Source organism: Gordionus sp. m RMFG-2023, chromosome 3, assembly GCF_954871325.1.
Source record: "Gordionus sp. m RMFG-2023 chromosome 3, tfGorSpeb1-WG-v2, whole genome shotgun sequence".
In the NCBI taxonomy this organism is placed as follows: Eukaryota; Metazoa; Nematomorpha; class Gordioida; order Chordodea; family Parachordodidae; genus Gordionus; species Gordionus sp. m RMFG-2023.
The window spans coordinates 10,665,435-10,685,292 of NC_088777.1; the positions used below are offsets into that span (position 1 = coordinate 10,665,435).

The 19,858-nt window shown below is 26.2% G+C and overlaps 1 protein-coding gene across 3 annotated transcripts in view; it reads left to right on the top strand.

Moving 5' to 3' along the window:
* LOC135927161 (guanine nucleotide-binding protein G(i) subunit alpha-like) overlaps positions 1–10,880 on the top strand; it is a 33,378-nt gene extending 22,498 nt beyond the window's left edge. For all 3 annotated transcript variants that reach the window (XM_065463106.1, XM_065463107.1, XM_065463108.1), the window contains 6 exons: positions 1,386–1,527; positions 5,761–5,921; positions 6,968–7,096; positions 8,503–8,632; positions 8,901–9,054; positions 9,811–10,880. In XM_065463106.1, the coding sequence (XP_065319178.1) occupies positions 1,386–1,527; positions 5,761–5,921; positions 6,968–7,096; positions 8,503–8,632; positions 8,901–9,054; positions 9,811–10,088 (994 nt within the window). In that variant the 3' untranslated portion in view covers positions 10,089–10,880. The remainder of the gene's footprint in view (positions 1–1,385; positions 1,528–5,760; positions 5,922–6,967; positions 7,097–8,502; positions 8,633–8,900; positions 9,055–9,810) is intronic.
* Positions 10,881–19,858: the final 8,978 nt, after the last annotated feature.

Consider the following 19,858-nt stretch of genomic DNA (forward strand, 5'->3'; position numbering starts at 1 on the left):
ATACAAACATATAATAGGCAAATTATGTTAAACGGTCCGATTATGATTTTAGCCTAAATTTTTTTTCATAGGTGGTAGAAAGGTTTGGACCCCTATTTGCCAAATCTCGAGGCGTACATAATATTATTTTAGTTAAAATCTTATTCGGGCCTTTTAACAACACTACAACAGGCTAATAAGTTTTAAATAATAATGTCCATTTATAATACATAAAAATCAGAGTAGCCTATTTTACAAAAGTATACCCTTTATTTGGATTAGAGATCCTCCAGGCCCGGAACCCCGCTCGGAACAGGTCGTAAAATGGTATGAATTAAAAATTTGGGGCGATTTGAAAAAATAAATTTAAAATTATATCAATTAATCAAGTTAAAAATGTTAGAAAATCGTATAAAGGAGTTAATGCTCATATTTTTTAATTTCCTTTTTTAAAAAATTTGTAAAATTCCTGCAAAATTATTCGAGATAGTAAAATTTTATAATTTCTCCCGGGACTTAGAATAATCGAAAATAAAACATTGGGGACATCTAAAGAAAAATTCGTCCAGGAAGGGTTTGAAAATAATATACAAAATTTTCAAATCCTAGCTGGGCATAAAAATTGTGCCCTTTATAATAGGTCTCTATCTCTCGATACTAGATTTATTATTTACAATTTCATAATTTTCGATAAATCATTAATTGAGTGGCATACTACACTCCTAATCCAGGAAAATAGGTTTTTTTTTCATGCTTTAAACACTTTGATATCTTCAAAATTATGAGGGGCTAAAATGCCTATCAGGTTTATATAGGTTACGTGTGAACCTTAATTTGTTTGCTAGATTTCGTCAAGCAATAAACTGTAGATAAATTTAATATGAAAGGGTGAAACTAATTAATTTGATACGGAATTTACCGATTAAATCTATGAAAAAAAATCATTGGGTGATTTTTTTTATAAATAGCTTACTTCTAATTTTTATTTAATTTAATAAACCACCTTGGTGGTATAGTTAGCCTATAATTTAATTTGTTTTACACAATAATTAATTTTGGATATTTTTTTGAAGTATTTAAATGAGGGTTTTTTTAAACTAGATTTTTAATATTAAATGTGAAATTTATCTTTAAAAGATTCATCTTGTCGTCGAGTAATTTATGATTGATTGGAAAATTATTGGAAAAAAATATATAACTATAACAAAAAATAAAAAGGAAAAATAATGATGATAATAATGAAAAGTAATCGTAAATAAAAAGAGAATTTAATAAGGGACGAAGAAATTTACGTAGAATAAAATGGTGGAATTAAGATTTTATATGAAAATTATTTAAACACGCTTCCTTGTTATAAAATAAATATACCAAATTTTGGATTTTTAATTTATTTATTTTTATTAAAGAATTCTCCACGAAAACGGTTACACAAAAGATGAATGCATCCAGTACAAACCCGTCGTTTATAGTAACACTGTTCAATCTCTCATGGCCATCGTTAGGGCCATGTCTCAGCTCGATATCCCATTTTACGACGAAGAATTATATGTAATTAACCTTAAATTTAATTTAGAATATTCGAGAAAGAAAGTCTAAGTTTTTATTTTCTCAGAAATAACCAAGTATAGCAAAGGGGCAAATAAAAATGCAATTTATTTCGTAAATAATTTTGTTACGCAAACCATTTTCGTTCGAAAAATAAATTAGGTATCCTAAACCTTAAATGCCGTTCTATGTACCTTATTCTATTCGTAAAAATTAATTACTTACACTTTTTAATTTAACATATATTCCTTGCGGAACGGAACTTCTTTTTTTATTTACGTTTTTCCACATCTGTAAATCACTTTTTTAAATTTTAATTTCCATTTTTAATTATTTTTAAAGAATTTTTCAAATCGAATTTCGACGAATAAATTAGAATAATTCTAATTTTTGTAGATATCTAGGAAGAGTTAATTTTTGATAACATTTCTTCCTCTTTTTTTGAATCAGCTGAATTTAAAAAAAATATATAACTGCCATTATAAAATTCGTTTTAGATAAGTCCCTGAGAAATTACTTATTCCTGATAATTATAATTGGGCAATGGCTAATTTGGCTAAATCTACCTATGCCGGAGAAAATCCGTTAACGTTAAGGCGCTTTAACTTATATTAGTTTAACTTTCGAATTTGAGCTGCCATATTTTAAAACTCCTGGATAGCCGGCTAAAATTTGGCCAAATGGCTAAAAAAAAAATTTTACTGATAAGAAAAGGAATTTAATTTACGCCGTTTAATTGATCACATTGTTATTTGCGTCACCAGAAATCTTTCTCTTTTTCCTTTTGTTTTTCTTAACAAAATATAATTATTTCTTTTTAAAAAAATAGCTAACGTTAATTTCAACAAACAAATTTTTTAATGAAAAAAAAGGAATTGAAACGTCAAAAATAATTATTATATTTTTTTTAAAATAAAATTTGGATATTATTTCCCCTTTTCGCTATTGTTTTATATTTATATGGCTTGACCTGGCCCATACCCTCCCTCACTATTAGGCTAATTATGTATATCATAGAACGTTACTGATTTATTATCTGTTTTATATCAATATTAGATATCGTCGTAATTTTATCCTTATATACCAAAAAAAATTGTTGTTTCCGAATAGCGTCTGTGGCTCAATTGCTATAGGCGTTGATTGAGGAATAACTTTATAACCTCAACCTAGAATCGAATCCAGCAAGGACTGCTTGCTAGGGCTGGGAACCAATAGTAAAAACCCAATTTTAACAAAATATTGTATTGGTATTGGTATTGGGTCTAAAATATTGGTATTGGTTTAAACAATATTTTCTATTTCTTGTATTGGTATGGTATTGGTTTATATTGGTAACTATTGGTTTTTATTGGTATTAATTTAAATTCAAATTACTAGTTAAAAAAATAGAAATAGTGATTATAAAACCCTTAATTTCTAATTTTAAATAAACATGCGAAAAAAAATCATGATACCATGAAATCAGGGCTATGAAACAACTCTCAAAATTTTACTGCATTCAAATTCTTTTTTTAAACTAGGAATTTATTAGGTGATGTGAATATAAAAAATTTTGATTTAATCATGTATTTTTTGTATCAACAATAATAAACGTATTGATTTTGAACCATTTTATTTATCACAAAGAACATAGCAAAATAAGTAAACTAAAAATGTAACATAACTGTCTATTTATACAAAATATAATGCAAAAGAATGATATAATTTTAATATAAGAAGAGGAAATAATTTTATGTATTTAAGAAGAATCTTGCATGCGCATCCAACTTTTTAGGCACAGGCAAGCTTGTATAGTATGCTCATCTAGTGAACAACGTTGGTCTGTTATAACATACCGTCCTTCTGAAAAAGCCCTTTCAGAGCTAGATGAGGTGGCCGGAATTGCTAGATAATCTCTGGCAATTTTTGATAATACTGGATATCTATTTTTATTTAATTTCCACCAATATAATGGATTTGTATCATTGGAAATTGTGGCTTCATCTACGTATTTACTTATTTCTAAGTTGTTATTATTATGAGGTTTCACCTGATAAATTTTGTCATAAAAGGACAATTTTTTGTTATTTTGTGCTTCATTTGTAAGTTCCGCAGAATTGTTATTATTTATTTTATAAATATTGTATTCATTAGTAAGATATCCAATAAGAGTTTCCATATTATTACGCTTTAATAAATGACTTGATAGTTTAAATCTTGGGTCAATCATTGTTGAAATAATAAAGAGGTGTTTATTATAATTATAGTATTTAATAAGTTTTGTTAAGACAGCTAAAGAAGCTGTCTTTAAAATAGCATTAGGATTATTATTATAACTCTCCACATGCTCAAAAATACTGGAATATAAAGGAATAATTGTTGAAATTGTTGGAGTATTAGCACATGAGGCCATCTCTGTAGCAAAATCAAATGGTTCCAGAAATTATCGGTATATTTCTATATTATTCCAGGCTAAGGCACTAATATAATTTTCTTGATTGGTATTTTGTAAATGATTGGTATATGTTGTCAAATAGGGTTTGAGCAATATTGCTCTTTCAAGCATTTGGTATGTTGAATTCCAAAGTGTTGGTATATCCAAAATTGGGTGAGGAAATTTTAAGTATGGATTTTTTTCAAGATATATTTTTTCGAGTTTATTAAATTTAGATATAGAAAGTTTAAAAATTTTTAAAAAATTTCTTATTTTTTTTAAGTTGTATTTAAGGGTTCCAATGCAGCCATGACAGTCAAATGTATAATATGGCAAAAGCATTTGCACACATTATCAAAATTATCTTTTTGTTTTAAAATTTTTAGAAATGCTAAATTATTACTTGCATAAAAAATCAATTTCAAATTTTACTTTTAATACAGAATTAAAAATATTAATAGAATTATGCGCTGATTTAAAAGGAATAAAATCTAATAAATGATTATTTAATTTAAAATCATTATCAATATAATGAATTGTTATGCCCATAAAGAGTATTTTATTTGGAGAGGACCAAATGTCCATTGTTAAGGAAAATTTAGATGTAATGTTAGAAAGTAGATTTTAAATTGATAAAAGAATTATGATAATGTTTCATAATTTCTATTTTTAGTGTTTTTCTAGAAACTAATATTAGTGAAGAGTTACAATATGCTATTAAATTTTTAAAAGTGATATCCTCACTATTGAAAAGGCTAAATTATTTTGAATGAAAAAGTTTATGATTAAATTATTTAAATTAGCTTTATTATTTATATTATTAAGTAAAAATGATTATATTGTCTTAATATTTTTACTGCTAATATTTATTTGCTCACATTTCTTATATAATGTTGGGTGGATGGATTTAAGATGTGTCCATAATCCTGAGGTTTCAAAATTGGGAAGTGATATTTTTTTTTACATTTATTACAAATTGCCTTTTTTTTATTATCACAAGTAGTATAAAATTCCCAGATTTTTGCTGAATTTCGTCTTTTATTAGATATTGATAATTCTTCTTGTTCCTTATCGCTATTATTATTAGTACCAACAGCATCTATATTTATTAACTCTATTTGGTCTTCATTTATTATAATATCCTAAATAAATAGATATAATTGATAGATATCATGTAAAAATTTTACTTCCATAATAAAAATAAACTATAATTATAAATAACAGAAATATTGATATCACAGTAGTATTTGGGAGAAATAACAGATGTAATCAGTTTTTGCAATGAAAGTAAAAAAAATACCATGATATAATTATCCACGATAAACCCAAATAATTATGTTATTTTTAATATTGGTATTGGTATTGGTTAAAATTGTATTTAAACAATATATCAAAACCAATATATTTAGGTAATTGGTATTGGTATTGGTTGTAAAAGCAATACCAATATTTAAATATATATGGGTTATATTGGTATTGGTATTGTAAACCAATATTATATTGGTATTGGTATTGTAAACCAATATTATATTGGTATTGGTCCCACCCCTACTGCTTGCTACGATGTATGATTTAGAAAATTGCTATATGAAGGCCACATTATATATCATTACTCTCACTACTATATGGTTTTAAAACTTTATTTGGTCGAATCTTAGTTAGGGTCAAAGTTCTAATGTTTTATTATTATATGAAAATTATAATATAATCATGAATTCTTGATTTATTTTTTAAAAAAATCAAATTGTCAATCATTTTCCATTATAATAGATTTATCATTTGAGGTAATAATGTTAATATAATTTAAAAAATCTACGGTAAAGCAAGACGCCAGGCAGCTATTCGTACTATCCAATAACATGGACGACGGCCGGGAAATGAAACGAGAACTGGCAGATATCATGAAAAAGCTATGGAAGGACTCTGGTATTCAAAGGTGTTTTCTAAGATCTAGGGAATACCAACTCAACGATTCGGCCCAATAGTAAAACTTATAATCTGTACAATCGTTTGTTAAATAATTAGAGAATAAAAAAAGAATTGAAACTGCACAAAGAGTAAGAAGGTTAGAAAAAAGAATAAGATAGTTGGCAAGGACAGGGGGTCAGCCAAAATTTTAATTAATATATAGAATTTTGATAGCTTTTTTTAAAAATAATAACTGGATTGGTCCAGTGAAAAGACGCTTGCTTTTGACCCCAAAGATCTCATAAGTTTGGGCTTTTTTTAGGTCAAATTCTTGCAATTAGACAATATTTTTTTATTGGCCTGCTGGATCCTATCAAAATACAGATATTAAACAGAGTTACTTTAGTTTAAAAAATGAGATTGACCAATTTTTTAAAAAAGACGCCATTCTTGAACATTAGCTAAGAATAAAGGGAGTATGCAGAAATGACTTTAAAATAACTCCGATATGTTTTGGTCCAAAAAAAGTAATACTTATTTCTTTTGATAAAAGGGATGGGTGGCTAGAATTATTTTAACCATAGACTTGTTACCATAATCTGCCTAGTTTTTAATTAATATTAGCCTGAATAATTATTGAAGAATTGAAAGGAAATATAAATTTGAAAAATTGAAGCTTATAATATATTCATTTAATGTTTCCCCCATAATTATTAATTATTGACTTAGTTATTAATATTAGAATCAATATTCGAACTAATTTCGCATTTAATTTAAGACTAATTATTTAACATAAGTAAAAGTTTGAAAAAGCCGATTTTTTGTTCCTTACCATTATCTCGTTTAATAGAATTACTAATGAGCTAAAATTTCACTTCAGATCTACTAGAACTTATAATGACATGTCTTCAAATTTTTATTGAAATTGAAAAGGACGTATGGGAATATCGATATTTTTGCTCATTTGACAATTTTTTAAAAATAAAAAATTGAGATTTTGGCCTTTCAATAAATTAAATTTCCAGATACACCTGGGTTTATAAGCCCTAAATGTAAATGAATCATTTTTTTAGCTACGCTAGAACTTGATAGAGTTCTAAATTTAGATTAAAATATTTTAAGTTATCTAGACTCTTTGGACAGAATATCTGCCCCAGGATACGTGCCAACCGTTCAAGATGTTTTGAGAACGAGGGTTAAAACCACCGGCATCGTCGAAACCCAATTTACTTTCAAAAATTTGCATTTCAAGTTTGTTTAAAAATTAAATTTAATGTCATTATTTTGTAGAGGTGACCAGGCTCAGATCCTTCTTATTTATATATTTTGCTCTAACTGTGAATGATGGATCAGGCCAAGGTCGTTTTTATTAAAATTTTCTTTTCTTAACCCGGTTTTTTGATATAAATTAACTTGTTTTATTTATTTCCTTATTTATTATTAAAATATTATATTTCATGAAGAATATTATTAATGAAATTTACCATTTTAAAAGATAGGAGACTAATTAAATAAGTTGCAAATCAAATTATTTATTAACATTAGACAAAAAAAATTAACATATACTGTCAAAGTAAGGCTCTGAATTCGAAAATATTTATGATTTCTTCCCCGGACCGGGTTTAGGAATTTTTGTTCATATTTTGATTGATTTCTAACAAAATGAAAGATTATTATATCCTAAAATATAACTATCCTGACTTGATTACCTTTTTTCAATTATTTTTTTTGCCAGTTATAATAAATGACTATTTAAAGTTTTTTTTACCAAATTAAATTTGCTTACCTCATTCTATTTTATTTATTTGGGTAATTCACTATTAATTTATATCAGACCTGGACCAAACCCAGGTTAATCCGGACTTGGGTTAAGTGTGTAAATTCTATTTTTTATGACACATAACCAATTAACCCTGATTAGTTTGTTTATAGCTATACCTTCATATTTGTACTTAATATATACAAAATGTGGGGCTGAATGTCGTGTTTAATCCATTTATATGGACGAATTTTTCTCCTTAAAGCATCTGCTTAACTGACGTGAATAATTTTTTTTTATATTATTCTTCGTAATGTATCGATTTTTTTAAAGATCGTGGTCCGGTCCGAGTGCATTGGTTCGGTCTTCACTAATAGCATAGGATCTTAAGATCCGACTCCCCATACGATTTTAATTAATCACATCCTCCATTAAAAAAACAGGAATACTGTATAGCAATTTTTTTTCGTTCCTCTTCCATTACATATCCTTTATAATTAAAAATATTTACTTGAGTATTGGTGTACCCCTTCCAGTTTATTTTAAGGTTAAAAATGTTTGGTTTTCCGTTACATCAAAATTTTTATATTCAAACGTCTACAAGAACTCGGAAGATCCGGAACTGTTCCGATTTCGTTCCTCCCCTATAGTTCTTGGTTCCGAATCTAACAACAAAGCTCCTTCCAAAAATTAATTTTTATATTAATCATCATTCAAAATGGTAGATAAGAACACAGTAATAATTCAAACGCAGAATGCGGAAGAAATCTTATGATTCAATAAATTTAAAGAAGAAATAACGCCTTCCTATTACCTTTAAAAATATTTTGATTAGCGGATGAATTTATATTTGTTATGAAAATTTATTTTCTTCCTTTTTTATCCTAACAAAATTAAGAATGTTCGATGTAGGTGGTCAAAGATCCGAGCGTAAAAAATGGATTCACTGTTTTGAAGGTGTAACGGCCATCATATTTTGCGTATCATTGAGCGGTTACGACCTGAAATTAGCGGAGGATGATGACACGGTATATATTCAATTGGGATAAAAATATGGGGACAGTATTTTTTTTAAAAAAGGAGTTTTTTTTTCATTACGGAAGAGACTATTATCATAGCAGTGTTCAGACGATAAGGTTAAAAAAAAAATTTTCTTTAGCTGTTACTCTATATAAAATATTATTAAAAGTACATTGAAATAAAAAAAAATTGAGAAGGGAGTTTCAAAGAAGGAAAATATGTATTTATAAATTGCTAAAAACACGATTTAAAAAAAAACACTATTCACACCTTTAGAATAGGATGAAGGAAAGCATGAAACTTTTCGATTCTATATGTAACAACAAATGGTTTGTCGATACCTCAATCATCCTCTTCTTGAATAAAAAGGATTTGTTTCAAGAAAAGATTCAAAAATCTCCCCTTAATCAATGTTTCCCCGAATATTCGGGTATTTTTTTTTAGCTTATCTTATTTAGCAACTACAAATATTTCATTTCCAAGTCTAATTTTTATTTTAAAAATGAACGTAAATATATATTATTTTAAAGATGTTGGTTACAAAATGTAATAATCTCTTCGAGTTAACATTAGATTGTATATTCATAGTTTCTGCTAATGTCCAAAATTGTCCTTATTTATTTTTTGGTTATTTACTTTAAGCTATAACTGGCTAATATTTTCCCATCGATTCAGGAATTCAGATTTCTTCTATAAATCCTGGTGGTTTAATGACTTCCCATAAATTCGAAAAAATCAATAGTCAAGATTAAGATACGTCTTCTTTCTTTTCTTACCAATTGTAAAAAATAAGATAAATCTCAAATAAAATTTGTAGAAATTGAAACCTAAAATATTTTACAAAAAAATCTTCCTTTTTTTTTACTATGGGAGAAAAAGAATTATTTTATAAAGTTTCCATTTTTAAAAGAATACATTAAAAATAAAAAAATAATAATCAAACAGCAATATCTAGAATTTTTAGTAGTATTTAGAAAATCATGTTGTTGAATCGTTAAAAAAAATATGGAATTGTACAATTTTTTTTCTTCACTTAAAATTTCCGCCTAATTCAAACAACCTCAAATCATATTAAAATTTGTTATTAACTATGAGAGAGATTTATTTTGAACTGGTCCACTCATATCTCTTTTTACTCATTTATTCAACTCATACATTTTCTTCAACACTATAATGCTATATTCAGGTCCTAACACCTACCAAGAAGCCGGCGCCTACATCCAGCACAAATTCGAAGCCTTGAACAAACGTTCCCTTCAATATTCACAAATTAATAACGGCACCAACGGCCATCCCAGAACTGAAAATTTCAAGGATATAAGGGAGATAAATGTTGGAAGCAACGATAAAGAGATATACGCTCATTTTACTTGCGCAACGGATACGGAAAATATAAGATTCGTGTTCGACGCTGTCACGGACATCATCATCAAAAACAACCTTAAAGAATGCGGATTATTTTGAAAGGAAGATAAAATACTTTTAAATTGTAATTTTTTGAATCCTCATAAACGAGAAATGAATAAATGAAACTTTTCGCTTTAAAATAATTTTAAAAACACTTGAAACCTTATTAGGGTTAAATCTTAAAATATAATGTATGTATGTATTACTATATTATATGATATTTATTTTTTTGACCATTATACTTATGTTATTATTATATTGAAAGGTTATTATCCAACAAAGATTATGTATTTTTATATATATTATTATGATTGACACTCTAGAGACATTCCACCATTCTCCTAGCTTTTAATATTAAAATTTAGTAGAGTAAAACAAAAAATTTAGAATCTCTTGAATAAAAAACAATGAATTTTTGAACTTGAACGGTTGGTAAATATCTGGCTTGTAACTTTAAATTTTTATTTAAAAAAAAAATTTATTTTCATAAGCATTTTATTTACAAATATATGTAGTCAGCCATCAAATGTTTTCCAATATTTTTTTATAATTAATTTCGATCTCTATTGATTAGAAAGCTCATTTAAAATACTAGTTACAACACTCGCTTGGCTATTAGTCTCTTCGGAGTCAAGCTTGTGATAAATTTAGACCATTTTTAAACTAAAACTTTTAAACAGTTATTTAGAGTTCTTCGAAATTTTAGTAATTATTCCCCTTGTTTTTAAAAGGAACGACTAAATAAAATTTAAAATGATAGTACTGATTTAAACCAAAATGCTATATATAAAAAATGATTACCTTTTGTATTCAAGGATTATAAATTTTCATCGTATCTTATGACATTTAATATTTATACCAAAGTCCTCTATTATATAAATATTCTTATATTTGAAAATTCTTATCAATTTTTATACTATCTTATTTTTAAATTGTGATATTATAGTATTGTAATATAGATTATTAATTTAATTTTGTTTTAAATGTTGAAAAAATTTTGTGCAATTTTTTTTTGCCCAAAAAGTATATATCTGTTTATAATTAGATATTAATAAAAAATTTTTTAAAAAAGTTCTTGATTACCAAAATATTTCTATGTAAAGACCTGCAGAGGTACCATGTGCACAGCCTGGCCCAGATTTTTCTAAAAAAAAAATTTTTTTGGGCCTTGTCCGTATTTAAAAAAAACTAAAATACGGCCCACTGGCTTAGGGCCGGGCCTGCAAATCTCTGATATATGTCCTGGAAAATTCTATTAACTCATTTATCATATTAAACCTGTGAAATTTATGAATAAACTTGGTTGAATGGGGTTTGATTATATATAAAATTTTTATAAATGAAAAGATATTTTTTATATTAATTATGAATTAAATTTCAAATAAAAATTTAAATAAAGATAATTCGAAAAATTATAAGAGATTTTTCATTAAATTTAAACATTAATAATTAATAAAGATTTTTATAGGATTTATTATATTAAAAATTTATTTCAGAATTAACTTAAGATAAAATTGTCTTTAATAAAATTACACAATTAATTGCAACTTATAAGCAAAATGTAGTGATCTAATAAAATGTTTAATTTATAAACGAATAATTATGATTAAAATCAATGATTTTTTTATGATTTAAATAAAATGAATTAAATGATGCCAACCCTACCAAAAATCTAACTACTTATCATTAGGGCTCGGAAATTCAAAGCAAAAACGCACTTATGGGGAAAAGCAAAAAATGTGATAAATTTTGTTATGTTTTCAAACACAGAATAATAAGCAAAGTTAATAAGTATAGCTCTCAATTGGCTAAACTTAACTGAATTTTTATTGATTTAGTAGATAAACAGCCAAATAGCTAATTAACCATTGCAATAGTTTGGAAGAGAAAATATAATTAAGAAAGTCTGGATATCTTTTTTAAAGAATTTAGTATATACAATTTCTTTTATGCTTTGTAGCTTAACTATTGTATTTTTATTTTTCCTATACTTAAATGCATGAATTAAATAAAGAATTAGATAGGTTTTTATTGGCATTTTGATGGTAAAATTAAATTATCTAACAATATTGTATTTGAGTATTTATTCATTTTTAGTGCAAATTTTGGCAGATTTAGTTAACACGAGCTGACCTCCTTCAAATGGTACATATTGGGGTGGGGCTGAAGCTCCTAGGATTAGATGCACCAAAACATGGTCTTTTATAATATCCTCTTCATTGCTATTGAATTTTACTATTACGCCCTTGGAACTTTGCTGTACAAACAACTATTTGGAGTGGGGAAAAAATATAAAATGTATGTATACTTTTCAAAAATTTGTAAGACCGGGTGAAACTACGGACTGGGCTAATACTGTTTTCATACTATTAGATTGGCTATTCATTCAGGAGTCAGCTCTAGCGCCATTTTATGGTTTGCACTTCGACTAATTCTCTTTATTTATCACCATATGAATACACATTAATGTCATATAAATGACGAAGAAACCACATGATGGTGCTACAACCGGCTTCTATATATTTACACTGAATGAATCGCCAATCTATTAGTATATATATATAAACATTATTAGGCCAGGCTTAAAAAGTAAAAGCGAACAATTTACGAAATGCGGGCTGGGTCAATTTTTTTTAAAATAACATTAAATATATTTGTTGGAGAATCATTTAGCCTAACATTTTCCTTTTACCGCTAAAAATTTATGGTTTATTTTTGAAAAATCTGGGCTTAAAATTTTACCTCTCCAGATCTTTGATATTATTTTATATCGGAATAAGAGAACATAAACCTGTATTCGGAGGCTAATTTATATGGTAACAGTATTAAAAATATAATCTTTATGAAAGAATAATAAATATAAAGGAACCTAAAATTTTTTTTATCTGGGGGGGGGGGGGGGGGGGTGGGGGTGGCGTAGAGATTTCAAGCGGGGGAGGCTTAAGTTGTTCACTGGTTTTTCATCACTATGATATGTAAGACAATGATATTTAAATCTTTACGTAGGCATAGTGTTTCATGTACAAATATTTCCTTTTGCTTGTTATGACATTCATCATGGTAATATTTCCTAAATCGTAACTGTTAGGGCGGAGTTCTATAAAATTCTTTTTTAATCGAATAAACACAATATTAAAAACTTAGAAAATAAAAAGAGTATAAAATGAATTTTTTATTTTCATATCTCTAATATTTAAAATTATTCTTTCAAAAGTAATTGTTTGCAAAGAGAAAATCTTTAACTCGAAATAATATACTATTTTACTTACTTTTTCCTAAAAATTATTCTAAATTACTTCTATAATGTAACGACATTAGTTACTTTCTAAAAATCAGGGCTATATAATTCAAATTTTTGATAATAATTTTTTTCATTATATACTTAATATTTTTATTCTTATAATCTATACTTGTGTTATTTATTTGTAAAGTAACAACACATTTTTATTTTTTTGCAACGTAACTTTTTTAATGTAAGGCACTCAATAAACCTATTATAGAGCTCTCAAAAACATTATAAATGATAAGATTTGTGGGATCAAAATTAGTTTATAAATGTTTCCGACAAAATATTTAATTAGATAAAAATTGTATTTCTTAGATAAAGGTTAATTTAATTATTTTTACATTCACAGAAAAGTAAGAAAATTTAAACGTTATTTTTGGCTATCTAAAAACATTTGCATTAACTCTCTAACATCGAAACAATGTTAAATTCAAGACCATTCACATAATTTTATATAAATGTTATTAATCTAATTAATTATTTTTGATATGAAGTTTTGGAAAAGGTTGTCTCAAAATCCAGGGTGTAAAAAAAAAATTAAAGTACTTTTTTTTGAAAAGCTAAAGAAAAATTTAAGTTTTTGGGATAGCTGAGTAATATAATTAACCTGTTTCCTAGCATATATAGTGACATTTTGGTTCTGAGAAAAAAAATTCATGAATCCTCTAATGCTATCCTCGGGAAAAATTATTATTTGGTTCCTGAAAGCATCGTAACTAGTTTTTCTAAAACTACCGACCAGCCTTGTCTCTACGATGTCGCCATCTCGAAATAATAAGATATTCCTTTTTTTAAATATAATATAACATAAAACGAAGAAAAAAAAATTATTTGTATATTAGATACCTTTCAGGGCCACCCTGAGCAGGCAATAAAATGGTAAATTTTTATAAAAATTTGTTATCTTTAAAAAATAATCAATTAATAAGTTTTCGATAATTGTTTAACATTAATTAGAGCTCATACTTTAAATTTCGAAACAATTTACAAAAAATACAAAAGGCAAAATTATTCAAAAATATCGAAATTATTTTGAAAAATGTTTACCCAAGTCACGTAAAATGAAAGAAATACCCAAAAAAAATACAAAATATTTACGCAAGTCTAGAGATTTTACACATATCAGAAAGATTTGGACATCTATTTACGAAATCTCAAGGCTTGTGTAATATTATTTTTGCCAGAATCTTAATTTAGAAACGGTTAAATCAAGCTCTTAATAACAATATTCGGGCCAAAGAAATTCTAGCCGGGCTTAAAATTGAAAAGAAAAAAAAAAAATTTTATACCCGGCTAGGCTTAAAATTTTGTACTCCGTGCAGATTTCTGATACATTATACTAATGTTAAAAAAAATAACCCCTTAGGGAACCCAGGAATCGGTACATAAATTACAAATTAAAATGATATTTAAAGTTGTTTAAAATGAAAGGAATCTACATATAGGCCAATGCATGATATAAGCTAATGGGGTTAGTATAATATTAAATAGTTTTTAAAATTAGTTTTTAAGATATATATTAAATATAGTTTAAAATTATTTTTTAAGATATTATCTGCTTGATTTCTATAAAACACATATTATGGATTAGCTTTCACTTCAAAATAAATAAAAAACATATATGGGGTTTAAAATATCTTTTTAATATAGGACAATTTACCGATACATGTGTTCCCGAGCAATAGTCTAAAATAACTCTTATTATAAATAAGTAATCACATTGCTTACTTTTTCAAAATTAATAAACTTATCTAAAATTATTGATAAAAAATTGGTGTTTCTCTTTAATTTAAAAAATTTCAACACCTGTAGTAATATATATAAGATTTACTTGTGTAGACTTTTGGTTTTAGAATCTTGGATATTGTAATAGCCGGGCCTTATCTCGATATCGCACAAGTCTTTATATGATCTTACTAAAAAAAAAGTTGGAGAAAAATTTGATGGAATATGTATCAAATTTAAAAATCAAAATATTAACCTTTCTTGGTAAAATTTCTAACTTCATCATATGGGAAATTCAATTTTTTCTTTAAGAATCCTATTTAAAAAAGCGTATTTTTCGATATTTACTCTTGTAAAGGCATCTAAAAATTAACCTTTCTTGGATTTCTTTATAGGGCAATGCACTACATTTATAATGGTTCGATTTGAGATAAAATAATACAAAAATAGATAAATTAAAAAATACCTTTCGATGATATTTCGGACACAAAAATCGCCAATACGATGCTGATTAAAATATTCATCGAAAAATTTTTTTCTTTTAAAAATCAATTATCAATATTATGAGAAATATTTTAAAAAAATTTGCCTATAGGAAATTAAGGCTATTATTAGTGCCTTACTTTAATCTTATATCAATATTAGTTAATAAATATATCACATTTTAAAAGCTATTTTTGTCATTTTTTAACAATAATAGAATGATAATTATCTTTTTATAAACCAAATGACGCAAGTCTGAATTTGATTAAATTAAATATAAATTGATCGTTAGAGAATACATCACTCTGATTTAAAATTTTTTATAAATTGAAGGCACACCTGGAACAATGACATTCTCGTTTGTTTTCAAGTGTTATTTATATTACCTATATTCTAGGTTTAATAATTTTAAAATTTTCCCATGGGGGAGAGTCTACTCTCTTCTGCGACTCTTCCTTCATTCTCTCTCCTTGTTTTTATACATAGTCAGGTTGGACACTCTATTTTAATTCACAATTAATAATTAAAATCTAAATAAAAATACAACCAAATTTTTAGAAAAATATTATTTAATTAATACATATTAAAAAACAAGAACATACCAATAAAAATATTGGTTATAAAATATCTATTTGCTTATTAGTCTCTCAAGTGATGAATTTGGACAAGAGGGATTGTTGTTAAAAAGTCCTATATGATTCGATTTTTTGAAACGGCCCGAATAATATTTTAACCAAAATAATATTATGTAAGCCTTGAAATTTGGGAAAAAGGGTTAAACCTTTCTTCCATCTATGAGCAAAATCTCCAGGTTCTTGTAGTATTATTTTGGCCGAACCAAACCCGAACCCAGAGAAAAAACCGGGTTTTGGGAAAATAAATCTGAACCCCAACGAACCTGAACCCCGTTATAAAATTTTCAAAACCCGGAACCGAACCCGTGAATTATATTTAAACCCGGGTTCAACCGGATTCATTGTATTGTTTAAAATCATATATTAAGATATTTGTTTAATTGTAAATACAAATATTAATAATTTAATTGAGATTTTATAATATTTTCAAATTTCGAATAAGTAAAGTGTTAATAAATTTTAAACAACTTTATTCATTTACGCCATTTTTTAAATTTATTCTCAAAGATTCCTATTGGAGTGTTAAAATTCATTTACGTCATTTATTTTTAATTTTTAACTTATTCTCAATAATTATTAATTAGAGGTAAATGAAAGTGAGCAAGTCAAAGTAAAAATTATCATATTGGATATTGTTAATTTAAAGAAATATGTCATTAAATTTTTAAATTGATACGTGAATATGCTTTGTTATTTTTACTACATTTTGCCTATAAATAAAATAAAAAATTTATTTTTTATACCAAATTTATGTATATTTTTTTCATCAATTCAAAAATTCTTAAACCCGAGCTGAACCCGGAACCAAACCCGGGTTCATAAATATTTCCCTTACGAACCCAAACAAACCCACCTATTTTTATTTTACCTTAAACCAAACACGAACCGAACCTGAGCAAAACTTTGCTGGGTTCGCATCCCTGGGCTAAAATCCTCGGGCCGTTTTTAAAAATCGATCAATATCGGGTTTTTAACAATACTAGATTCAGAAATTCGTAAAATGCGTTAACCTCAAAGAAGGGATTGCAATAAAATGGAAGCTTAGTAGCTCATTTAAATTTAATAACAATATGGCATGATAATAATCCTAATATAAATAAGGACACCGAGATACATCAAATTAACCCTAATCGTTATTTAAATCATATTTGATTCGATACTACTTCTTAGCATAAATGAACTACCTTTTCGTGGGGCAGGTCCAACAAAAATTATGGATGCTGTATGAGATAAAGCATTATTTATTCTTTATGACCATTTATAGCAATGTTTTCATACACCATCCAAAAAAATCCTGAATTAAATAAAATTATGAAATGAATATCCAAAATGCACAATATACATTAACCCAAAATCAGAAAGAAGTCCAATCTAAACGAGCTAAACTTTGATTTGATTTTTAAATAATTTCGGAAACAGTTAGGTTATTACAATAAATCATTGGAAATATTTGCAAAAAATCGAAGATTTACATTTTTTTTAAATTTTGATTCGATAGCGATTTAAGTAAATATGAACATTTCTATTTACATTGTAATAGGTTATTTAAAAATATAAGTATCAAGGTAAAATCTTATTTATAATTAACACTATAAATAGTAATTCGTTAAATCAATTTCGAAATAAAAATAATCCCACTCTAAATTAAATATTATTGTTTAATAATCATTGAAATTTCGAAGTAATGAATAAAAATCCAATGTTTCTCACAAGAGTAGGCTATTAATATTAGAATGGCTTTGAAGCGAATCTTAACCCGGAGCTGAGAATCCTGTTCAGAAGGTATTTTTGTGAGATTAAACATGAAGCCATGAACCGAATACCAGAGTTCTTTTTTATAAACCTTACCCGGATCCAATCTCAAACTCCTTATAAACATGAACGGAACCCATTTTTTAAAAAATTTGAGTCCAAGAGTTTATCTAATATTTATTTTTTTTAATTTAGGCTGCTTTTTATTTTATATAAATCAAAAATCATCAGTGCTGTAAAGTAACGTCGATAAAAGTAACGTTGTTATTAAAGCCGTTACCTTTTTTGTGGAATAGTAACGCCATTCGTTACTTGTTTAAAGAGTAACGAGTGAAGTGTTTATTTTTCTCGTTACTTTAACTTTTTCTTAAAAAATTTGGAAAAAATATTTTTTATTTTATTAAAATTTTATAATTTAAGACAAATTTTTATTTCAGATCAACCACCAACGTTTTTCATTTTTATTTTATTTATTAAATTTTTGCTCTTAAATTCTACAGTTAAGATTGTTAATCTGATTAATATAGAATCAATCAAAGTGTGTTAATTCGTGTTCTTTAATATTATAATCAATTTTATAAATAATATATGTCAATAGTACTTATTTCTTTAGATGAAGATAATTTAACTCGGCCCTGACTCCAGTATGAATCGTTTTTTAAACGATTAAAAGAGCACTAAATCTACACTTTAAAGCTTAAATTGTGCCCTAATCAAATATTTTAACCTCGATGCCCAGCAACTAAATCTAAAAAAACATATGAAAAATATGAATACAGATTTAATTCTGATGAAGATATAAAAAAAAAATTGATGAGTATCTGAATGAAGATTCTTGTGAAGATGATTTAATAAAATTTCTTGAGAATAAAAAATCATTCTTTAAATTTTTTAATAAATTCCTCCAGTTAAATTTTTTATTTATTAAATATAATAAAATCCTCCTCTCTGTTTAGCACTAAGCGCTCCTGTTTATTTGATCAAGGTTTTGTAAATAAAATGTTAAAAATGGATAAAAAATAATTACAAAAAGAACTTATCTGATATTTTTATTATCTAATAAAAAAAATAAAATCATATATATATTTAGTATTTTTTATGTAGCGTGTAACGCCTTCTTTTTTAATAAGAAACGTGTTTCCTCTTTAAAGGGACTAATAAACGCGTTTTTTTTGAAGCAACGTTTACCTTTACAGCACTAAAGATTATATATTATAAATTTATAAAACAAATTATAAAAATAGAATTAAATTTATGAAAAAATAATATTATTTATATAATCATATCACATAACTCATATCAAGAGCATTACCAGACCTTTCAATTTTTCGGGACTCCATGACAAAATCTTTGAAAGTAAAATGAAATTTAATAATTTTTTATCTGCTTTCAATTATATTCTTTAATTTTTTTGCTTCAATTGTATTTTAAAAAAATTTTGAAAGAGCTCTCCTAAATTTACTTAAGATCCAAGTCCCCAATAGTTTCCTTATCTCTATATTAATAATATAATAATAATGATCGAATTATGTAGTATATTATTAAATAAAAATCAATATTTATGACATTATATTTATACGCGCTGGGTTCACAAACTAGTTGTTACATTTTTAAAATGCTTTCTGACCAGGTATATTGAACGGGATGAGATGATCTAAAAAACGTTCCCGAAACCGATTTTTTAAAATGTATATTATTTATTTGTAATTATAGCTAATAATGGCTATTTAAAATATTTGGTCTTAAAATATACTGCCCAGCCCGGCTATTTTTTGAAAAAAAATTTTAAGCCCGATGTGGGTATTTTAAAAATTTTAGACCCGGTGCGGATATATTTAAAAAATTAAAATACGGCCTTTGTATACAGGATTTTTAAGTAAATCAAAAAAAAAATATACAAAAGTTTAGGGCGAAATTTCGAATGAATCAATTTGGCCTACCACCAC